The sequence below is a fragment of the Dermochelys coriacea genome, chromosome 10 (assembly GCF_009764565.3).
Source record: "Dermochelys coriacea isolate rDerCor1 chromosome 10, rDerCor1.pri.v4, whole genome shotgun sequence".
NCBI lineage: Eukaryota > Metazoa > Chordata > Testudines > Dermochelyidae > Dermochelys > Dermochelys coriacea.
This window is the reverse complement of record NC_050077.1, coordinates 56,373,077-56,395,049: the sequence shown is the minus strand read 5'-3', so window position 1 is coordinate 56,395,049 and position 21,973 is coordinate 56,373,077. Positions and strand designations below refer to the sequence as shown.

At 40.4% G+C, this 21,973-nt stretch overlaps 1 protein-coding gene across 13 annotated transcripts in view; it reads left to right on the top strand.

Moving 5' to 3' along the window:
* TJP1 (tight junction protein 1) overlaps window positions 1–21,973 on the top strand; it is a 308,480-nt gene that overhangs the window by 222,906 nt on the left and 63,601 nt on the right. For all 13 annotated transcript variants that reach the window (XM_038418328.1, XM_038418329.2, XM_038418327.1 and 10 more), the window contains 6 exons: window positions 4,840–4,964; window positions 5,190–5,292; window positions 10,191–10,470; window positions 11,803–11,906; window positions 14,437–14,605; window positions 14,968–15,112. In XM_038418328.1, the coding sequence (XP_038274256.1) occupies window positions 4,840–4,964; window positions 5,190–5,292; window positions 10,191–10,470; window positions 11,803–11,906; window positions 14,437–14,605; window positions 14,968–15,112 (926 nt within the window). The remainder of the gene's footprint in view (window positions 1–4,839; window positions 4,965–5,189; window positions 5,293–10,190; window positions 10,471–11,802; window positions 11,907–14,436; window positions 14,606–14,967; window positions 15,113–21,973) is intronic.

Here is a 21,973-nt window from a genome sequence, read left to right as displayed (position 1 = left end):
CAAAAGATCTTCTGCTTTGTCTTCTAAAAAGAGTTCGTTCTTTCTGTCTTTCTTACACACCCTAACATAGTGGACTACTTGTTAGTTCATAAGAGGTCTGGGATTGCCTTTTGATAGTTCATCCGGTAGTGATACCAGCTAATTCTTCTCCTACAGTGAGATCATCCGGTTTTGTATACCCAGGAGCAAAGGATTTTAGAAAGGAGTTCTTCTTATTTTCACTGCCTATCTTGTGAGTTTCTTCCATCTTGGAATTAAATTTTGTGCTCAAAGCTCATAGAGAATATTCCATTCTTTTTTACAGTTCATATGTGCAAGTCCCTTTCCACTTTCTCCTGGTCATGAAAAGTTCACAACCATTTTATCTCATCTGTGTCTACAATGCCTGGGCTCATGTGGCTGCAGACTTTTAAAACCCTGGTAATTAGGTTACTTGTGTTGTGCGTGCATAAATGGCAGTGGACGTGATTTTAAAATATCCCCAACTGTCGTCAGCATACCAAGTGTTACATTATTCCCATCTCTCAGGGTTCTTGGCCAAATTATCATAATACTACATGTCAGTTACTTGTAGTAAGTTAATAAATAGAAACTTTCATATTTTCCCGTGTTTGGAGTTTTATTTGAACTTTCCATCTTTGCAATACTTTAAAATTACAGGAAGTTTATTAAAGCTTTTCCCGAAAGTTTATTACTACAGACTTTACTCCCACCTAATCTTGTCTTTTTTGTACACATACACTTTTACATATGTGAGAGTAAAGGTATGCCTGGGGGTTGTTGAAGTTAAATGTTGATAAATTCAGTCCATAGTTTTAAATTTTTCTTCAAACTTTGATGCTTTGGGATCATTGAAATTGACAAAATAAAGCGGTAAATCATGCTCACCTTACTCAAGCAACTAGTGAATAATGTTAGCAGGGGTCAGCAACCTATGGCATGTGTGCCTAAGACGGCATGCAAGCTAATTTTTAATGGCACGCTGCTGTCTGCCAGACCCGGGCAGACAGCAGCGTGCCACTAAAAGTCCTGCCCGGCCAGCTCTTTTCCGCCCACTGCTCTCTTCTTGCAGGGAAGGCAAGCTTCCCCCTCCCCCTGCTTCTTCCCCCAGTATACTAGGTTCCTGCCCCTCGTTCTTTCCCTCCGTGCGGCCGATCAGCTGACGGCCCTTGCTACAGATGGGGAGTGGTAAAAGCGGAGCCGCAGTGCGCTCTCTGCTCTGGGAACCTTGGGGAATCGGGCATATCCCCTCCAGACCCCTGCTGTGAGCCCCCAGCCCTCTGCTCTGACCCCTGCACTCCCCTCACACACCCCCAGCCCTCTGCCCTGACCGCTGAACCCTCCCACGCCCCAGCCCGGTGCCCTGCCCCCTCCACCCCATGCCCTGACTCTTGCACCCTCCACATCCCCACTCTCACCCTGAGCACCAAACGGGAGCTCCTGCACACACTCCCCCACACACATTCCCACCTGCACCCCTTGCACCAAATGGGAGCTGCCCAGGTAAGCGCTCCACACCCAAACCTCCTGCTCCAACCCTGAGCCCCCTTCCTCATTCTAGCTCTTGGCCAGATCCTGCACTCCAACCCCCAGCCTGCTCCTTCACCCCCAGCCCTGTTCTCATCTCACTCCTACCCTCATCTCAGTGCAGAGAGAGGAAGAGACTGGCTAGAACCAGGGAGAAGGTAGGTACCTACTCTATGTGGACAGGGCCAGGACTCCAGACTGGCAGCGGGCTGAGCAGGGCCGGCAGCCGGGACCCTGGCTGGCAGGAGCCGGCGGATGGAACCCCTGAGCGGCAGCGGGCTGAGCTGCTCAGCCTACTGCCAGTCTGGGGTCCCGGCCACTGGCTCCTGCTCAGCCCACTGCCTGTCTGGGGTTCTGGCCGCCTGCCCCTTGCCAGCTGGGGTCCCAGCTACAGACCCTGCTCAGCCCGCTGCTGGCCTAGGTGAACAGAACCCCAGGCTGGCAACGGGCTGAGCGGGCCAGCAGCGTGAGATCAGCATTTTAATTTAATTTTTAAATGAAGCTTCTTAAACATTTTGAAAACCTTGTTTACATACGACAATAGTTTAGTTCTATAATATATAGACTTATAGAGAGAGACCTTCTAAAAACGTTAAAATGTATTATTGGTACGCAAAACCTTAAATTAAAGTGAATAAATGAAGAGTCGGCACACCACTTCTAAAAAGTTGCTGACCCCTGTGTTAGAATTTGACCCAAAGTTAAACTTACAGATAATAAATTCAGTAGGTTTTAAGTCAAAGTTTATTTGGCAAAAGAATGTTTGAAAATGTGCATCCAAAGTGCATCGCTCTGTATGTATGCACCTGTAGACAGTGTAACTTCACATTGTAAGTCTGTACTAGAGAACCTCCAAATGGTCGTCAATTTAGTACATGCAACTTGCTTGTCAAACTGTGCAAAGCCACTGAAAATTATGTCAATGTCCAGTTTTTCAAATGTCTCCTGCTTTTATTTTCGCTCTTAAAGTGTAGATAAAATTTTTTTGAAATGTCAGAAAATATTGATTCTGCTTCTTGCGTCCCTACCATCTCTAAATTCAGTAACTACTGATGAAATTTACTTGGAAGTCAAGCAAAAACTTATGTGAGGACAGAGCTGGAAAATGGAAATGTTCTGCCCTCACGATGATGATGATGATTCAGAAAAATGTGTGTTTTGAAACTAGACATTTTATGATGGAATGATTTTGTAGCTCTAATTAAATGGTAAGCCTAATTAATGTTTTTACATGAGAACCAGAACTGGAATCATGTCTCATGTCTGATTTGTAGTTTCAGCAGGTAAACTTTAAGAGTAAAGAGCTAAGAAGTCAGTTTACTGAATCTAACTCATTTACCAACTTAAAATTTACTTCCCACCATTGCCACTTCCGGGCAGACTAGAAATTGTAAGCATAATTGTCATATCTTGAAATACCTAGTAGCAATAACTTTTCAGAGGCATTGACCTTGCTGCAGAGGGAGAGCACCCTAGAGGGAAAAGATTGAAGCAAATGACTTGTTAAGATGCAGATGACTTGCCAGTGCTAACAAGGTTTTGATGTATTTAATGAAACAAGTACTCCTGCTGTTGTTACTAAGAATTGAGCTTGGAAACTTACTACCTTACACTGCTCTTGAGCTAAGCAGGGTCAAGTTGGGTGAATACTGCAATATGAGAACTCTAAGAAACACCTAAGTGCTGCAGGAAGCAGGGTTAAACTGAACCATTCATTACCTCAGCATGTTAAGAGGTATTTTGCTTGCTGGAGGTGCAACCTTTGAGATAAGGGAAGAAACTGAGGCGTGTTAGTTGTAACCACTTTGAGGCCCTCTTGAATACTAAGTGCAGATGTGGTCACCCCATTTCTAAAAAGATACCTTGGAATTGGAAAAGGTTCAAAAAGGGCAACAAAAATGATTAGGGGTTTGGAACGGGTGCCATATGAGGAGAGAGTAATAAGACTGGGACTTTTCAGCTTGGAAAAGAGACAACTAATGGGGGATATGATGGAGACCTATAAAATCATGACTGGTGTGGAGACAGTAAATAAGGAAGTGTTATTTACTTCTCATAACACAAGAACTAGGGGTCACCAAATGAAATTAATGGCAGCAGATTTAAAACAAACAAAAGGAAGTATTTTTTTTCACACATCACACAGTCAACCTGTGGAACTCTTTGCCAGAGGAGGATGTTAAGGCCAAGACTATAACAGGGTTCAAAAAAGAGCTAGATCAGTTCATCAATGGGTATTAGCCAGGATGGTGTCCCTAGCCACTGTCTGCCAGAAATTGGGAATGGGAGACAGAGGGTGGATCACTTGATTACCTATTCCTGTTCATTCACTCTGGGGCACTGGGCATTGGCCAATGTCGGAAGACAGGATACTGGACTAGAAGGACCTTTGGTTTGACCCAGTATGGCCATTCTTATGCTCACAAGAGTACCGGTGTGAACTCTAAGGTTCTGCCCAAATTTCAACTTCAGGAAATTTAGGTAGACAATTCAAATTTTCCCCTGCACTTACAATTGTATGTTTTTGTTTCCCTCCTGTCCTTATGTTGTATAGCAGGGGTGGCCAGCCTGAGAAGGAGCCAGAATTTGGCAAAGAGCCACAGTAATATGTCAGCAGCCTCTCCATCAGCTCCCCATCTCCTGTCCCCAGTGCCTCCAGACCACCGATCAGCGCGTCCTTCTCCCTCCCCATGCCTCTCTCCCGCCCGCCAGAGTCAGCTGTTTCACAGCATGCAGGAGGCTCTTGGTGGGAGGGGAAGGAGGAGCAAGGCACTGCAGGCTCTGGGGAAGGGGCAGGAGCCTTGGGGGAAGAAGTGGAGTGGGATCAGGACCTGGGGCAGAGCCAGGGGTTGAGCAGTGAGTATCACTGGCACATTGGAAAGTTAGCACCTGTAGCTCCAGCTCCAGAGTCTGCACCTATGCAAGGAGCCGCATATTAACTTCTGAAGAGCTGCAGGTTGGCCACCCTGTTGTATAGTCTCCAGCTTGTTTTATCAGCTTCTGTCTTCCTCTCGATGCATCATCATTTTAGGGGTTGGTGTTACATTCCTGGTTGGCATACCCTTTTACTTTACTTATAGGACTGCTATGAGACTTAATCTTTGTAAAATACTTTCAGAACCTTCGACAAAAAATGCTATAGAAGACGAAAGTATTCTTACTCCTTAATTACGTATTATTATTTTTGCTGGGACGTGTATTAAAAATGCTGGTATTCTGAATTTTTGGTGAAATAGCATGAACTGCAGTATGGTCTGTGTAAATATAGGTGATCATGTGATGTCTGAGGATGGTTCTTCTATTCTGTTTTAGGCTCCAGGATTTGGGTTTGGCATTGCGATATCTGGAGGAAGAGATAATCCCCATTTTCAGAGTGGTGAAACATCAATAGTTATTTCTGATGTCCTGAAAGGAGGTCCAGCAGAAGGACTGCTACAGTAAGTGTTACATTTTTTTGTTTCTATGGCAAATTACAACTTCATTGAGATTTGGGATATCAATGCTTGACTCAAATTAATTTCCTTATTACCTTGTGATAGATTTCAAGATATAATAGCTGCACAGTGATCCTCTGACACTGCAAGTGGCTTCTTCAATAATTCATTTTTTTCAGCTCATTGAAATTTTTTTCTTTATTACACATTGCATTACTTTTTGTTTAGGGAAAATGACCGTGTGGCAATGGTTAATGGAGTCTCAATGGATAACGTGGAACATGCATTTGCCGTTCAACAGTTGAGGAAAAGTGGAAAAAATGCCAAAATAGTAAGTGAATGTGTTTAAACCTTACATTTAGTAAAAGTGCCTATACTGTCAATAGTTGGTGGAATTGTGTATATTATCTTGCTAAAAAGATATTGTCTAGTAGGACACCCAAAATTATTCTTGAAAACTTAAACCATAGTGTTTGATAAGCAAGACACGCAGTCAGAAGATAAGACTTTGGGTAACAGAAGCTCCTCTCCTCACTGTAAAGGAGACTTTTCCCAGGCTGCTGAGACAGTTCATTTCTCCATTTATTTCTTCTGCAAGCATTATCAGGTTTTTCAAGTACTAATCAGTGCCGAAGGTCTTCACTCTTTATTCAAACCCCAACAAACACATCTTTGTGTTCACTAAACACAATTTGCCAAAATAAGGCATAATGACTGTAATTCCTATAATTTCAGTCTTATTCAGAGGATATAGATGGCTTTTGAACTTGCAGAACAACAAAATTGGTTATTACTGAAAGGTAGTAATGTGGTTTTCTGTAAACTTTTCTGATTTATATTTCTAAAAAATGAAATAGAAAATAAACACATTGGCAATTGTTTAATTTTGGAAAGTGGTTTTGTTTTTAGGGCTTAAAAACTTTGCTTTTTTTGCTGGCCATTCCATGGTGCTCTTTTCACCATTCCAGGGTGCTCATACAGATTTGCAATAATTGCAGTGCTATACATTTATAAATCTGGCAGTCCAGATATCAAAAATGCAGATATCAAAAATAACTTGCATCCTGAGCTGTACAGCTTTTCATATTAGAAAGCTGACATTTTGGAGAAATGCTCTAAAGCAAATCAGTGGAAGTTCTGGTGTTTTTGTCACAGAAATGGCATGATCTGTAGTGGAAGTACAGTATTTTTTGTACTTATGCACAAAAGACAACAACAATTAATGAAAAAAATATTATAGTTCCCAAATATGTACAGGGTATTATTACTGAAGTAGAATATCCAAACATAATTAGTTCCCTCTAATATAGATTATCATTCCCAGGATAAAAGTCAAGTTTTGAACTTTCAATACTAATGCTTTCTTCCCTCTGTGGTTTGCATAAGCACAACCCTGGAAGACTGGCAGGTTTCAAACCTAAACAGAATTACTATTAATAAGATATTCAATATACAGTAGACTATACGTTAATGAGTAGAGTTTTGAGTAGTTCTAATAACTGGTTTGTGGCTTTATTTAAAGGGGAAATAATCAGACTTGCAGCTTTGTGGAAATATAATGTGGCATTGCACTGCAATTGCACTGTTACTCTTATTTTGTTAGCAATTACCACTTTGCTTGGACTGCAATAGGAAAACTAATATGTGCTGATTTGGCAAAATGGATAATATAACTGACAATAAAGCGGAGTGCTCCATCAGTCTGGATTAATAGGTTTTACTCTCTCTCCCTCAGTGGGATAGAGTTCTAGAAAAATGCAGAAATTTAGACCCAACGTAAGTCCATCTATCATACTTTCTTTTGCCTTCTGCTTAGCTTTATTTCTATTCAGTGCAGATGTTTTACTGTCTTAAAAGGGGCCTAGCTGCACAAATACTCACCAGCAACCACACACCACACAACAGAACCACTAACCCAGGAACCTATCCTTGCAACAAAGCCTGTTGCCAACTCTGTCCACATATCTATTCAGGGGATACCATCATAGGGCCTAATCACATCAGCCACACTATCAGAGGCTCGTTCACCTGCGCATCTACCAATGTGATATATGCCATCATGTGCCAGCAATGCCCCTCTGCCATGTACATTGGCCAAACTGGACAGTCTCTACGTAAAAGAATGAATGGACACAAATCAGACGTCAAGAATTATAACATTCAAAAACCAGTTGGAGAACACTTCAATCTCTCTGGTCACTCGATCACAGACCTAAGAGTGGCTATCCTTCAACAAAAAAGCTTCAAAAACAGACTCCAACGAGAGACTGCTGAATTGGAATTAATTTGCAAACTGGATACAATTAACTTAGGCTTGAATAGAGACTGGGAATGGATGAGTCATTACACAAAGTAAAACTATTTCCCCATGGTATTTCTCCCTCCCACCCCACCCCCCACTGTTCCTCTGATATTCTTAAAAAGAAAAGGAGTACCCGTGGCACCTTAGAGACTAACAAATTTATTAGAGCATAAGCTTTCGTGAGCTACAGCTCACTTCAGCTGTAGCTCACGAAAGCTTATGCTCTAATAAATTTGTTAGTCTCTAAGGTGTCACGGGTACTCCTTTTCTTTTTGCGAATACAGACTAACACGGCTGCTACTCTGAAATCTGATATTCTTGTTAACTGCTGGAATTAGCCTACCTTGCTTGTCACCATGAAAGGTTTTCCTCCCCCCCCCCCCCCCCGCTGCTGGTGATGGCTTATCTTAAGTGATCACTCTCCTTACAGTGTGTATGATAAACCCATTGTTTCATGTTCTCTGTGTGTGTGTATATAAATCTCTCCTCTGTTTTTTCCACCAAATGCATCCGATGAAGTGAGCTGTAGCTCACGAAAGCTTATGCTCTAATAAATTTGCTAGTCTCTAAGGTGCCACGGGTACTCCTTTTCTTTTTGCGAACAACCACATTAGTTACACTGTGACCAAGACAAAGGTTTCACAAGGGACAGCTGTGATTTAAAGGGCAAAGCCTATACTGTACATTAGAAGGGATTGAAGTTACCTTGGACCCCTTATGCACTTACAACTCTATCCTCTCACAAACTAGATTTTCCTGGACTCTTCCTTCTCTTGTTGTATGAAAGAGTTCCTTCTCTTCTTGTATGAAAGAGCATATAACGCTTTTAGTGCACTGCTGTAGAGTAGAACTGGTTTGTTTAGGGCTAAAATGATCAAGGGCTCAATATTAGAAAAGTGTGTCCTTATCTGAGTCTATTATAGTTCATTGTTCACTATCTTCCATTCTGGGCTTCTTCAACTTGCCTTGGAGCTTCTTGAGCGGCTTGTTAGACAGCTCCTTCCTGGACCAATCTCCCTGTGGCATTATTTTGCTCTGGCATATGTCCACTTTTGCTCTCCAGCAGGATTTTTATCAGATTTACCTTCAGTCAGATTCCCTAGATGTCTTTCCACAAACCATCTTCCTTGAGGCTACTGTTGGACTCTTGCCTTGTGTAAGCAGAACTTTTTCTGATAGGCTAGCCTAAGTCTATATTTGGTAGTAGAAGGGTGGGAGGTTCTGACAGCATTCTGCCTGAGTGTTGCCCTTCTTGAAAACCTTGTATAGATTCATTTTGTCAGGCTGACTACACATCCCACTTGTAGCCTTGATGTCACATGTGGGATCCATCACTTTGGACTCTTAACTCCTACATAACTTTCCCCAAGTGAAACAAACTGTTTTGAAGGGGGTTATTTTTGTTCAGAATTCTAGCTGATGGCTTTTCAATCACTATTTTTTTGTGGGGCCTGAAATGTTCTTTCATGACACTATCCTCGTAATGTAGAGGGTAATGCTATTTCCAGTTTTTTGTTTTTGGTTCAAAAGCATTTTAAACAATATTTGTAAATTAGAACAACAGAATTGTTAAAGAGAAGAACATGCTTAAGTTAGCTTTTCATAACATGAGTACACTTGAAGTTTGTCTTTGAGTATTGGATTAAAAATAAATTTAGCATAAGTTTATATATAGATTGAAACTTAATAAATGGAGGGAATTCAAACGACTGAAAATTAAGAGCAAGGTAGCTCTTGATACTTATTGGTAAGTATAAGACAACTTTATATTTCTACTATATTGCAATATTTATGGTCACAATTAGTTTTACATTTCATAACTATTGTAACTTAAATTTTTCAGAGACTGGTAACAAGGAATGACGCTTCTATATATAATGGGGCATTTTACCTAATGCTTGAAGAAATGTCAGTAACATTACAAAACAGAAGGCAGTAAAATACTGAGACTGCAGTTTGACTTCTCTCAGGTGTATCATCAGTTTTATAAACCAAATTCATTCATACCTGAATGAACAATTCAGGTTAAAGTGGCTGTTAAATGTAATGATGATAGTCACAGGGAGGCTCTCAGGATGAAAAATCTGACAGTTACTGCTTCTGGGTTGGTTTCTCATCCCTATTGGCTTCATGCTTTTTAAGGCATTTATGCCATCTCATTTAAACATGTATGAAATCCTTTTGTCAAATATCTAACTAATCTGTTAAATGAACATTATCCTTGAACATCTGATTTTTTTTTAATTTTTTTATTTTATTTTTTAATTTGGAAAGAGAAAAAGCAGAAAGCAATTAAGTGGGGAAGAAATGGTTTTTAAAATTGCAACGCATTATGACACTGCGAAACACAATCTTTGAGTGAAGTAGGAAGCTAACCAGTTGGGTTCTGAAATGTTTGTATTCCATCCTCCAATCCTGAAACAGTGAAATGCTGTTTGCCTGACTTTGCTGTGTTATGTGGCATCCACAATGGCTCATTTCAGGTTAGCCTTGCTGCTGTTTTTTTCAATATTGGCACTTTGGTGGAGTTTTTAATGAATTGATTAGTACTGCAAAGATCACCGATAACATGTAGCCTATTATACTATAGCTTGTTCATAGTAGCTGTCTTCCATAATTAGTATCTTCATGGCCACAGATTTTTAAGAAACCCTGCATCTAGATTATCCATTTACTTATGTAAAGTTGTCCATATTCTCTGAAATCCCCCACCCCTTTGTTTTTCTCCTTCAGTCATCCAAATGTTTGATTGTAAGGTCTTTGGGATATGGATGTTGCCTTCCATATCTCTTTTGAGGTTCCTAGTGAACCTTCCATTAGATACTGCAGTATAAATCTGTGGTGGCTCATTGCCTAATTTTAAGACTTTTAAAAAAATATACTTTGCATTTAATCAGAAATTAAGTAGTTAATGCTACTGGTTACAGACCATTCGAAGAATGAAGAAAATTCAGATTCCAGTAGCCCGGCCGGACCCTGAGCCAGTATCTGAAAATGAGGAGGATAGTTATGAAGAGGAAATGCATGATTCAAGAAGTGCACGCAGTGGGCCAGGTGTCAGCAGAAGGCATGAGAAGAGCTGGGTAAGAGACCGAAGTGGAAGCAGAGAGAGAAGTTTATCGCCAAGATCAGATAGGAGATCTGTTGCTTCCATTCAGCCTGCAAAACCTACCAAAGTAACACTGGTGAAATCCAGGAAAAATGAAGGTATGCCCAGTAACTTTTTGCTATCTCCTACATACTTTTGGTTGTAATTTTATACCAAAATGTTAAAGGTTGAATTTTTTATTGAATTACTGCTGAATGTGATGTTGCTATGGGCTCATTAGAGTAAATTAGACTACAGAACTACCTACAGGTGCTCTCAAAAGTCTGTAAGTAATTCTTAAAATTACTATGCTTCTAGCGCTAGGTTTTTCTCCATGTTTTCTTGTACCAATGTATGTGATTGATTGAAGAGAACATATAAATTTCAATTGAACTGGAATTGTAAAGAAATAGTATAACTGCATATCCAACTTCTGCTAGCCGCTAAAATTTTACAAACGCACATTGACTAGTATATACACACTCAATATATATAGAATAAACTTTGTTGACATGGAATTAAGGTTGAGTATATCAAGTTTTTTTTTTTTTGGAAAGATGGCCAAGTTACTTTAAAAGTACACAACAAAACAAAAGAAACAAACAAAAATACCCACCACATACAGAATCGTGGTTAATGTGTCATTTTCCATTTATCATGTGGCTATTTAAAAAAAAAAAAAAAAAGTAATGACACAATTGCTATATAAATCAGTACGATCTGAAAGTTTTGGTGATCATTCTGAAGATAAACCTCAGTGTGTGATAGATGGCGAAGTTGTCTCATAATATCTGACTTTAACTAGGGAATTGCTATTAGGTCAGCAATCTTGCTGACCTTTAAAGAGGAGCATTTTGGCAAGAAAGGGAAGGAAGGAAGTGAGGGGATAAGGCATTTAAAAAAAAAATCCTGCCCCTTCCAGTAGTTGTACAGTCTTATTAGGTTTTTGTATATGCTGTGTAAACATTTGTCAGATTTGGGAGTAAAGAAGTGGATGCAGCATCTTTGTTGCTGGAAAACAGCTTGTTTGTTCTGATTATAGGGGCCAGTCAGAGGAAGAATTTAGATAATCACAGAACAATTGAGGAATATAGCACTCATGCAAATTGCTACACTGGCAGCCATTGGCTGGCAGCCCATATGAAAACAGGGATTGGCATACCTTAGTTACTGAGAAATAGCTATATGCCAATTTATGCAAGTAGGATTCCTACAGTCGTTCAGAGAACAGGGAATCTCATAATAGGCAATTGTACAGTATCTCTGCCCTCTGGCTTAACAATACCATTTCACTATAATCCTCAATACACTACTGTATTAAAAACACTTGAGTTTTTACTGGGCTCTCTTTAGGCTTGGAATGTAAATCTGGAAAGCAGTGTTGTAAATCCATAAATGTTGCTTCTTTAAATTGAGATTTCATAATGGATTTTTTTTTTTTTTAATTCTAGAGTATGGTCTGCGCTTGGCCAGCCACATATTTGTGAAAGAAATATCCCAAGATAGTTTGGCAGCAAGAGATGGCAACATTCAGGAAGGTGATGTTGTATTGAAGGTACAGTAAATGGCTATCTTTGCTTAGCAAAGGAATTGGTATGTTGATTGTACTAGAAGTGACTGCCTCACAAGTGCATGTTACTGTCAAGAGAAGAAATGTCAGGCTTTGTATTTTTTGCATTGAGGGAGAAAGGTTAAGAGTCTGATTCTGCAACCTTTACTCACATGAGTAGTCCTGTTGTATTAATTTTGATGGATTATATGGTCCCAAAGAGTCAAAGGTGCTAACAATACCTTGTCAATGTCCAACATTAAACAGTGTTAAGCAAGGCTTGGGGTTTAGTATACAGAAATCTCAGCCTGCTAAGTGTAATGGCAAACAAGCCATTACAATTTTTAAAAACTTGTATTAAAGATATCGAAGAGAGGGAAACATATGTTAAAGCATTTGAAATATAAAGTATTAAGTAAGGCTTTTATTTTAACAACATGCTTTTTCCCTTTCCCTTTAGCTGGAAAGAGTTTTCAGAAGGTAAACCCCTTGTTTGACAGTAAAAAATGGTAATAACGGTCCTTTTTTGGGGGAAAAGAAGAGGAAAAAGTTAGTTGAGATCGGATGGAGCTTTTGTTGATATTTTTAAAGTCCAGTCCCATTTCCTATAAGGCAAAACAAGACACAAGCACACAAAAGGGAAAAGAAAACACCAAAGATGGAAAATTCAGTTTCTGTGGCTGCCTTTCACTTGTAACGGCCCTGCTGGAGAAACACTGGCATGGCACACAATCTTTAGTCATTCTGAGACCTGGCAAACTTGTACCAGCATCGGGCTGTTTAGGGCATTGCATTTACTTGCCTCTTTGGTCACGGCTCACAGCAGTGTTGCACAATATACAGACTTTGTTGGCTAAGCCAGGCTCTTGTTAGACAGAAGGCAAGGGGAGTAGATAAGTAAGAGAAGAAATGAGATGGGGAAGGAAAAAGATGTGAGAGGAACTACGAGGGTGAGAGTCTCGCATCCCAGGTGATGGTTGGGATTTAGCTGGAGCCAGTGGACGTGGGGATGCCATCTGGGTCACTCTACTGTCCTCATCCTGAGAGAAGTCCCTAGACTGGTCCAAGACAGATCTAATGGTGTTATAGTAAATCCCCTGTGGTCCCAGGAGTGGCTGCCATGATGGTAAAGCTCATTCCTTTCCTGTTCTCCTATGTTCATCATGATTGTTGGCAGCCAGCTTCTTAATTCCTCCGAAGTATTTTCTTTTAAGAACCTCCAAAAGGGGAGAGATGGGGGAATAGATCATCCCGTCATTATTTTGTCCACCAGTTTAGGCCTAATTTTTGAGACACTAATTTTGGTCCATAGATTTCCAGTCCCACACTTTTCTTGTTTACCAGGCATGATCTAAATACAGGCCTTGAATTATATTGTAAGCCATTTTGTTTGTATTAATTCAGTCTCTCTCCCTTTTATACTCTTCCACCCCCATTACTGTATGTTGTTCATAAGTATTTTGACATTTTATGAACTTTCACTTACTTTTCACAGTTGATCTTGTAATTAGGATGAATTTGTAGGCCCAATCATTAAAACTGTCGCTTTGTCATTTTGTAGTCGGAGAAGTAATTGGGGCTATTTGTCTGAGCAAGGGTTTCAAGATTAGGCCTTAATTTAGTAGTTCTAGTGCAGAATTATACTATTGTGCATCACAACCAGATGTCTTGGGCTGAATTATTTTTAATTAACTTCATAAACTATATTGTTTGGGGGTTAAAAGTTTTCAGTGCATGTCATTGCTACAAAATCTTAATTCTATTGGTGCAATTAGTAAACAAGGGCAAGTCCTCCCACTGCTATGTGGAGTTTAGTAAGGCTTATAAAATAAAATACTTTAGATTTCTTAATCATTACAGATTAAAGTTACGAGACTTTAAATATTTAAATAGTTTAAAAGATGAGCATTAGTTTTCTGTGTTCTGTGGCTCAGATGTGTTGGCATTAATATTTTCGTAATATATAAATACATTGAGTACATATTGTATTAATTTTTCTTGACTAAATAGCTTTGGGTATTTCTAAATCGCATCTGACTGAAAACTGGCATTTAAGATATTATAGACTTTAATTTTTGTGCAAGATTTATCAAGGCAATCTGATTCTGATAAATCAGTTGGAGGCTTGCATTGCAAAGAGAGAGGTGGCAAAGCTTAAGGACTCAGCTGAATCAGAATTGCTCTTAGACTAGAAGTAGTTTCCCTAGGCCTCAGTTCTGCAACATAAAGTACCACTGAATTTCCTTAACTTTTTGGTCTGTTTCAGTTAGCCTGCTTGCCTAAACTGAATGTTTTAGCTGCTTGCTTTGGTATTGCTAATGTTTGTTTCCATTTTTAAAACAAGGTTGAAGACCATTTAACAGCAAAATTATATTTACTAATTTTGAAGGGGTAATTTTGACCAATTAAGAGTTTAAAATACTTAATGTAGAGAGGGAGAACTCTTGTTTGTTAAATTCAAAGGAGTTAACTAGTGGAGCTAAATTGTTTTTTTTTCCATTCAGTTCCTATCTATAGTCTTTTTGCTCCGTTACAGATAAATGGCACAGTCACAGAAAATATGTCACTGACGGATGCAAAGACGCTAATAGAAAGGTCAAAAGGCAAGTTGAAGATGGTGGTTCAGCGAGATGAACGAGCAACTCTTTTGAATGTCCCAGATCTTTCTGACAGCGTTCATTCTGCTAATGCTTCAGAAAGAGATGGTAAGTATAAATTTATTTCCCAAGGTAAAAAAATATTGCTTATTTCGCTGGATCATGAAGATGTGAAATCCTAGTGTGGGAGATGAAGGATGAGGGAGGAGAAAAGAGGAGGGATGGATATTTGAGCTGACAATAAATTTGTTCAAACACCATTGGAATTCACATCTTCAAGAATATGGAAAAAGACTATTCAAGTAAAAGCAGTTGGAAGAAAAGGAATGTTAACTTTAGGTGATTTATTTTGAAGTCAGTGCAGAAGATCTGATGCACTTCATATCTATTTTCTGCAAAATTATTTCCATTTTGGTCAGGTCACATTTTAATTACAATCATTTCATGAAAAAACAACTTTTATTTAACAGACATTTCAGAAATTCAGTCGCTGGCATCCGATCATTCCAACCGATCACATGACAGGCCCCGCCGCAGTCGTTCACGATCTCCTGACCAGAGGTCAGAGCCTTCAGACCATTCCAGACATTCTCCACAGCAGCCCAGCAACGGCAGGTGATGGCAGCATTGTATTACTTTTAATCAACTATTAACGTGAAACTAAGTATCAGGATTGTTTGGGGTTTTTTTACAGTACCACAAATGTGGCACCGTATTGTGGAAATGGTAGCATGATATAGTGCTGAAATTATGCATCTAGAGATGGGCCTGAACCAAACTCCTATTTTGGACGTCTTTCAGTTTCAGGGAAATTTGAACTTGGAACAGAATTTTTTGGCTTAGACTCTTCTCTAATTTCTCCTGTTCTTTAAGGAAATTATCAAAATTAAATGGTATTTCTTTTATGTGGTTTACTTGATTTGACATTAGTGACCGAGACTACTGAAGTGTATAAATTATCTCACTATCTCTGTTTCAAAAAGTTAGGAGTGGATTGTAATAGCTATACTCAGGCTGAATAATTCCACAAGTCATACTAACAATTCAGTCTGAGTAAAGTTATTGTGATATGGTACTTACTTAGTTAACAACTTTGTTTTCAGACTTTGACACAGGCAGTTTGTTTTCAAACATGTTTTTTAAAAGTTTTTTTTAATTCTAGTGAAATAAACTACTCTATTTAGGAAAAGTAGTTCTTCAAACATTTAATCTAAAATGTTTCTACCTGATGGTAGGAAAATGATACTAGCTGGAAGTGGGTTCTTTCTGTATCTGTTCCTCTTCAAGCCTAGACAAGGCTATGTTACATGGAATTAGTCTTACATAAGAATAATATCAATCTGTCCATTTCACTTTTGCACAGCGTATGCATTAAATACTGACATTCCAATTCAAGTTAGAAATAGTAAGTTAACCAATTTATGGGATTTTTACATTCTTGTTCAAGTAATGGGGGGTGGGTGTGAAGAGAAGTTATAGGCTTAGACCAGTTACCGCCTGTTGCTCAAGAAAAGATGCCAGAATTAGGATTGAGATTTAATAGAGTGCTGCAGATAATTGTTGTATAGAATATTCCTGTCAGAAAAGCTGCCTAGTTTGACAGGGTATTGCTATCAGTTGTGAACCTCAAATCCAAACAGGGTCAGGATTGGACAATTCAAATGTATGTATGAATTTGAGCTGCAATGAGAAGATGTTTCAGGAAGTGGTTACTGTAAGGAAAGTATATAGATGACATTTTATTAAATTCCTGTAGTTATTTTAAAAAAAAAAAAAAAAAAAAAAAAGAAAAAGAAACAAAACTTATTCCTTGCCAAAACACCAACTCGGGGATTGAAACTTCTCTTGAATTAGATGATAAAACTACAAACACCTAAGAGCAGGGAGTCTGAGGAGTCTGAGCACTGTTTATCATTAGGTCATGAAATAGAGTAAAACACATGAACCTGTGTCTTGCCAGGTAAGTAGAAATGTTGCATTTATAATGTTTAAGTGTATTTGGTATGATGTAATGATTGGAGATCTTAAACTTCATTTTATAGCCCTTTGCTTACACATGAATATTGCAGAAATGCACTTTTCATTTTCACAGGGAGGATCTACTGGTACGTTACAGCAGATCTTTTGTTTGTTTGTACCTTGTTTAGAGGCAGAAGCAGACTTCTCCGGCAGGAGATATTTGAAGTGACCATGCTCCTGAGGACCCTATCAATTGTATTCTGCCTCCAGCAGCTGTCAACAGCCTCAACCAAATTACCTGCCCAGAGGAATTAAAAAACGCTTCAAAATCTTAAATTAGGTTTGAGTAGGTTGGGCTATATGTTAGCTAGAAAAAGCTCTGGAGAAGATTTTTCTCCCGTATTTCCTTCTCCTGTCTGTTCAGGACTAATGTCCCCGTGCTGCAATAGTGAAAAAAGAAGCACAAGCAGAAAGGCCAGCTTAGCTCCCTTTGAGGGATGCTTATATGGGATCTTGTTTGTCTTCTGCAGGGACCATGTCACCCCATCTTTCATTTCTCCATGGCCTAGAGGAATATTCTCCACCCATCTACATGCATCTGTGAGACCTCTGGGGGATCATAGAAGGAACAAAGAGGATAGATGATTGTCCCTCCCTTCCCTGTGGGACTGATGCATTTCCCTACACTAGATGACATGCTTGTGATTGCTCTGGCTGGGCGCAAAGAGGAGCACTCCCAAGCACAAGAAACCTGCCATCATACCAGTGGGGAAAGGATGCTAAGATGGCCTCAGACTGAGGCCTCCGCTAACTTGTACCACTCCAACTAACTGTAACCCCCACCAAAAGAGTAGTGAGAGCTACGATAGCTCATATGACATCCAGGCAGCCAATAAGGAGCTGTCTAGGGCTTACAATTTTTGCCTCACCCCTCCAGGGGTCAGGGTTAGTGTGTCTACTGGCTGGTTCTCCAATAGATTCATAGATACTAAGGTCAGAAGGGACCATAATGATCATCTAGTCTGAACCTGCTACACGATGCAGGCCACAGAATCTCACCCACCCACTCCTGCGATACATTTCTCACCTATGTCTGAGCTATTGAAGTCCTCAAATTGTGGTTTAAAGACTTCAAGGAGCAGAGAATCCTCCAGCAAGTGACCCGTGACCCGTGCCCCATGCTACAGAGGAAGGTGAAAAACCTCCAGGGCCTCTTCCAATCTGCCCTGGAGGAAAATTCCTTCCCAACCCCAAATATGGTGATCAGCTAAACCCTGAGCATATGGGCAAGGTTCACCAGCCAGATACCCAGGAAAGAATTTTCTGTAATAACTCAGATCCAACCCCATCTAATATTCCATCACAGGCCATTGGGCCTATTTTCCATGAATACTCAGGGTTCTCCATATCATTACCTGCTTCAGGGTTCCTCAGCACTTTTGTGACTGCTCTTGGGAACATTAGCAAACATCCTAATGTAGGGGCACTATCATCAAGAACGAGATGGACCTGGGCCCCTGCCTACCTAGAAAGCCTTCCCTTCCTGGGTCATCTAAGGACCACATTCCTTTAGATCCTGAGAAAAGAAGTAAAAACAAGGTAGTCTCTAAAAAGGCTTCCATATGCAGGTGATATATTTCTGTTCTTTCTTCCTCTAAAAAGAGTAAGAGAAGTGACCCTGTAACCAAACCGTAGTATTCATCTTCAGACTATAACCACAATGGTCACTCCTCCACAGAATCCATCTGTAAAGCTCAGTTAGTGCAAGAGCAAGAGATGTACAGACTATTCCACATCTTCCTCGAATTCCTGTGAGAGAGAATCCTCTAAGAAATTTACAAAAATAAGAAAAAAGAAAAGATCCAGAAAGGATCCCTTGGTTTGTCCTTCCTGGGGAGTAGGGCAGCTTTCAGATTTTTGAATCAAAATATCTGAGGAAATTCAGAACAAGCTGTTAGATAAAATATGGTTTGAAACACTTCTTAAGGTTGGTTGTGTGGTTTGGCTTCCCTCTGGATGAAATCTTGGAGGAGGACGCAGCAGCATTTGAGAAAGTGGGTAGAAAGGAGAGTGAGGCCACTTGCAAGTACTTCATATCAGATTTGAAAACTATATCTTCTTGCATGCAGCACTTGAGGATGTAAGTAGCATTGACAGAGTAGGAAACCCAACAAAAAAACAAGAGGGTGGCTAAGGAGCACTATTATGTCCATAAAACCAAATCTTGACCAACTTACCCTACCAAAAATTGAAGTAGCTCTTTCGTTGTTTAAGACAATTGATTCATTTAGATGGTGACTTCTTCTCTAAGGACCAGACTCTCAGAAGAATTAAGTCCTTCCTCAGAAGGAACTCTGAAGCGATCTTAGCAGCTGCCTCTTCTGCATCTGCTTAATTCATAAGAGCTGTGTGTGCCTTGATGACTTCCTGTTGGACACTGTTCTTTCAAGATCAGGAAATCCTGTAGGCTGTTTGCCAAATTAAGTTTTCGTAAGCAGTGGCTTTTGTAATGGATGCTTCTCTTGACAGCTTCAGATTTGCTGCAAGGGTAATGATACAATTCCACATCACATCACAAGCTCTGGCTAAAGTCGTCATGGAAGGCCAATTTTGAAGCCAAGCAGGTCCTGGTCACCTCTAAGTATATGGGACGGGCAGGCACTTCAGTGAATCTTCTTTTCAGAAGGCAGTTGAAGAGGAGTCATAGAAGACTTTGTTAGCATACAAGAGTTCAAAAAGAGAATTCAGGCCCTGTTACAAATCATGACATTTCTTTAGCTCCTGTTCAGCTAAATGTCCCAGGAGGTGTTTGAAGTGGATGGTCTAGATTCAGAGGCTTGAGGAAAAAGGAGATTCCTTAGGAAAGCCCTTAGCCTCCTTGTGAGGTGGATTGGCCCTCCCCAGACACGGAGAAAGAGGCTGGCTCCACCTCCTCTTGGGCAGATCCCTACCACTAGCTCCACCCCGGAAGCCAAGAGTCAGTGCCAGAAGTATAAAGACTGGACCCAGAAGCTCAGTGGGGCCCCAGTCACTGGAGGGGACAGTGCATCCTCTGAGCACTTGCGCTGGGAGGTGGCAGGAGGCCCGTAGAGTGCAGATGACTGGCCTGAACCACCTGTACCCCGACGACCCGGCCCCACAGGAAGCAGACAACTGGCTCAGACTGCCAATTGGCCCAACCCCGGCAGAGCTTCTGCTGGCAACTGAGGCCCCTCCTTGATCACCCTACCTCAGCGGATCAGTAGGTACCCTTGGAGGGGGAGAGTGGAAGTGGCCCAGGGGTGGTAGACCCCTGTCTGGCTGCAACGCTGGCAGAGGGTGAGTCAGCATGTTGCGGCTTGTATCCCCGCTGACACGGTTGGCAGATCCCTCCGCTACCCTTAGGGCCGTGGGCCGGGACACAGTGGAGAGGGAGGGCCTTCGTTCCCCCTGCCACCCAAGCAATGGCAGTCTCCCCCTTCCTCAGGCTAGCTGAAGGAAAGCCTGAGTTAACTGACTTTGCAGTCAAAAGCCAAAGTTTCAGCATTAATTTATAGAATTCATATGTACACTTTTTTCCGTACATCATACATACAGGGAATACTTCCAACTTATTTTACAATGGGCAGCCTTATTAGTACACTGCTTTACCCTTTGGCCCAGTAACCACCCAAGGATCCCTATCAAAGGGCTCGTTATCTGTGATCCTTCTTAGGAAGGAGGAAATTTGTGTTCCCCTCTCCCAACAACCTGTTCATCAGCACACCCTTTCTGAAAAAGAAACCAAAAGCAACTTGCCTCATTGCCCAGATTATAGAACAACATAGTTTTGTCCTCAACCCCAAATGACTCTCACAGATTCTGTTTTACATTTGGCAGCTATCATAGATACTAAGCTACGCAGCATTGGTCTCTCAAAGATAGGATTCAGAAGCTGGTATATGCTATATATATAGATACTCAGTTATCTTGCCATATCAATCAGGACTCTGATGTTTTTACTGGGAATAATAGTATCCTGTGTTAACTTCTTGCTTTGGCAAGGTTCTGTTCACATCTTCTCCAGTAGTTTTTGGTTTTCCTGATCTCTCACCATGTCCCTATCTTCACTAATTTAAGTATCCAATGTAGTATCAAAATCTGTCCTGGTGGCTGGAAATCAGCAGATACTTGGATGGTCACAGAAATATCAGAACTGTGGTGATAACCAATGTCTTTCTCAAGGGATGGGGAAATCTCATATGGGGCAAGGATCTTCGAGGGGCAAGGAGCTTCAAATATCAATTGGCTCAAGCTTAGAAAAACTAAGTATGTCCTATCATCAACTTTTACCTATTATTATGTATTGGTGATTCCTCTGCTTTAGCTTGTATCAACAGAGAAGTACAAAATCCACAGCATTGCTACAAGAAGCCATTTTTCTATCACTGGCTGCCTTCCACACACGGGATAGCTCAGTGGTTTGAGCATTGGCCTGGTAAACCCAGGGTTGTGAGTTCAATGCTTGCGGGGGCCATTTAGGGATCTGGGGTAAAATTGGGGATTGGTCTTGCTTTGAACAGGGGGTTGGACTAGATAACCTCCTGAGGTCCCTTCCAACCCTGATATTCTATGATACCAACCCAGAGCAAAGGAGAATCTAGCTTCATGGTATTGAAGAGGCACCAGGTGAAACAAAATTATTCAAATGACCTCAGGTTCAAAGAATTTTACAAACAGGACCTATTCAAAGACTTGATCTAGATTTAAAGCCTTGTGTAAAGGCGACAGACAAGACGAGCCAAGCATATATTTTGGAGTTCATGTGGAACAACTTTAACTTTTACAAGCTGTAAGCCTCTCATTTTGCAATTTCAAGTGGCTGCCGTATCCAGCATACCAGAGACAGCAGGCAAGCACGGAACTGCCTTACCCTCAGACATTGAAAGGCTTCTCAGAGTAGCATCTGTTTACCTTACGCCAAGTGGAATAATTCTGTTTTGGACCTTAATTTAGTATTATTCCCCAAAGCAGCATCTTTTTAAATCAGTCTAAGTATCTCTCTTTTTTGTTTTTAAAGTATTATGATTGGAATTGCCTCAGCAAGAAAGGTTCTTACTAGTAGATGGTAACAGGGCATTTTCCATAAGGATGAAGTTGTACCAAGAATGAAGATGGCTTTCATTCCAAAAGTCAAATATTTATTCTGTAGAACACAACAGATTTTCCTTCCATTCTTCTGTTAGCATCCAAAATGCCCCACTGAAACTGGCATACTGTGCATGTCAGGACAAAACTATAATCTACATTGAGGTGCTCTTCAAAAAACGCTTGTCTCTTTCGTGCCGAACCATCTATCATCTCAAGAAGTAAATTGTTTTAAAATACTAAAAGCACTAGAGTGGACAGGGGCTAAATGTCAATCATACTTCAAGAGTTTGTGTATAAACTCATGAAACATTTTCTTGTTCTTACATGTCACAAACTTTTTTTTCCTTTGTCAGTTATTTCTTAAACAAATTTCATGGTTTAAGAGCAGTCCATTGATGAAACTAACAT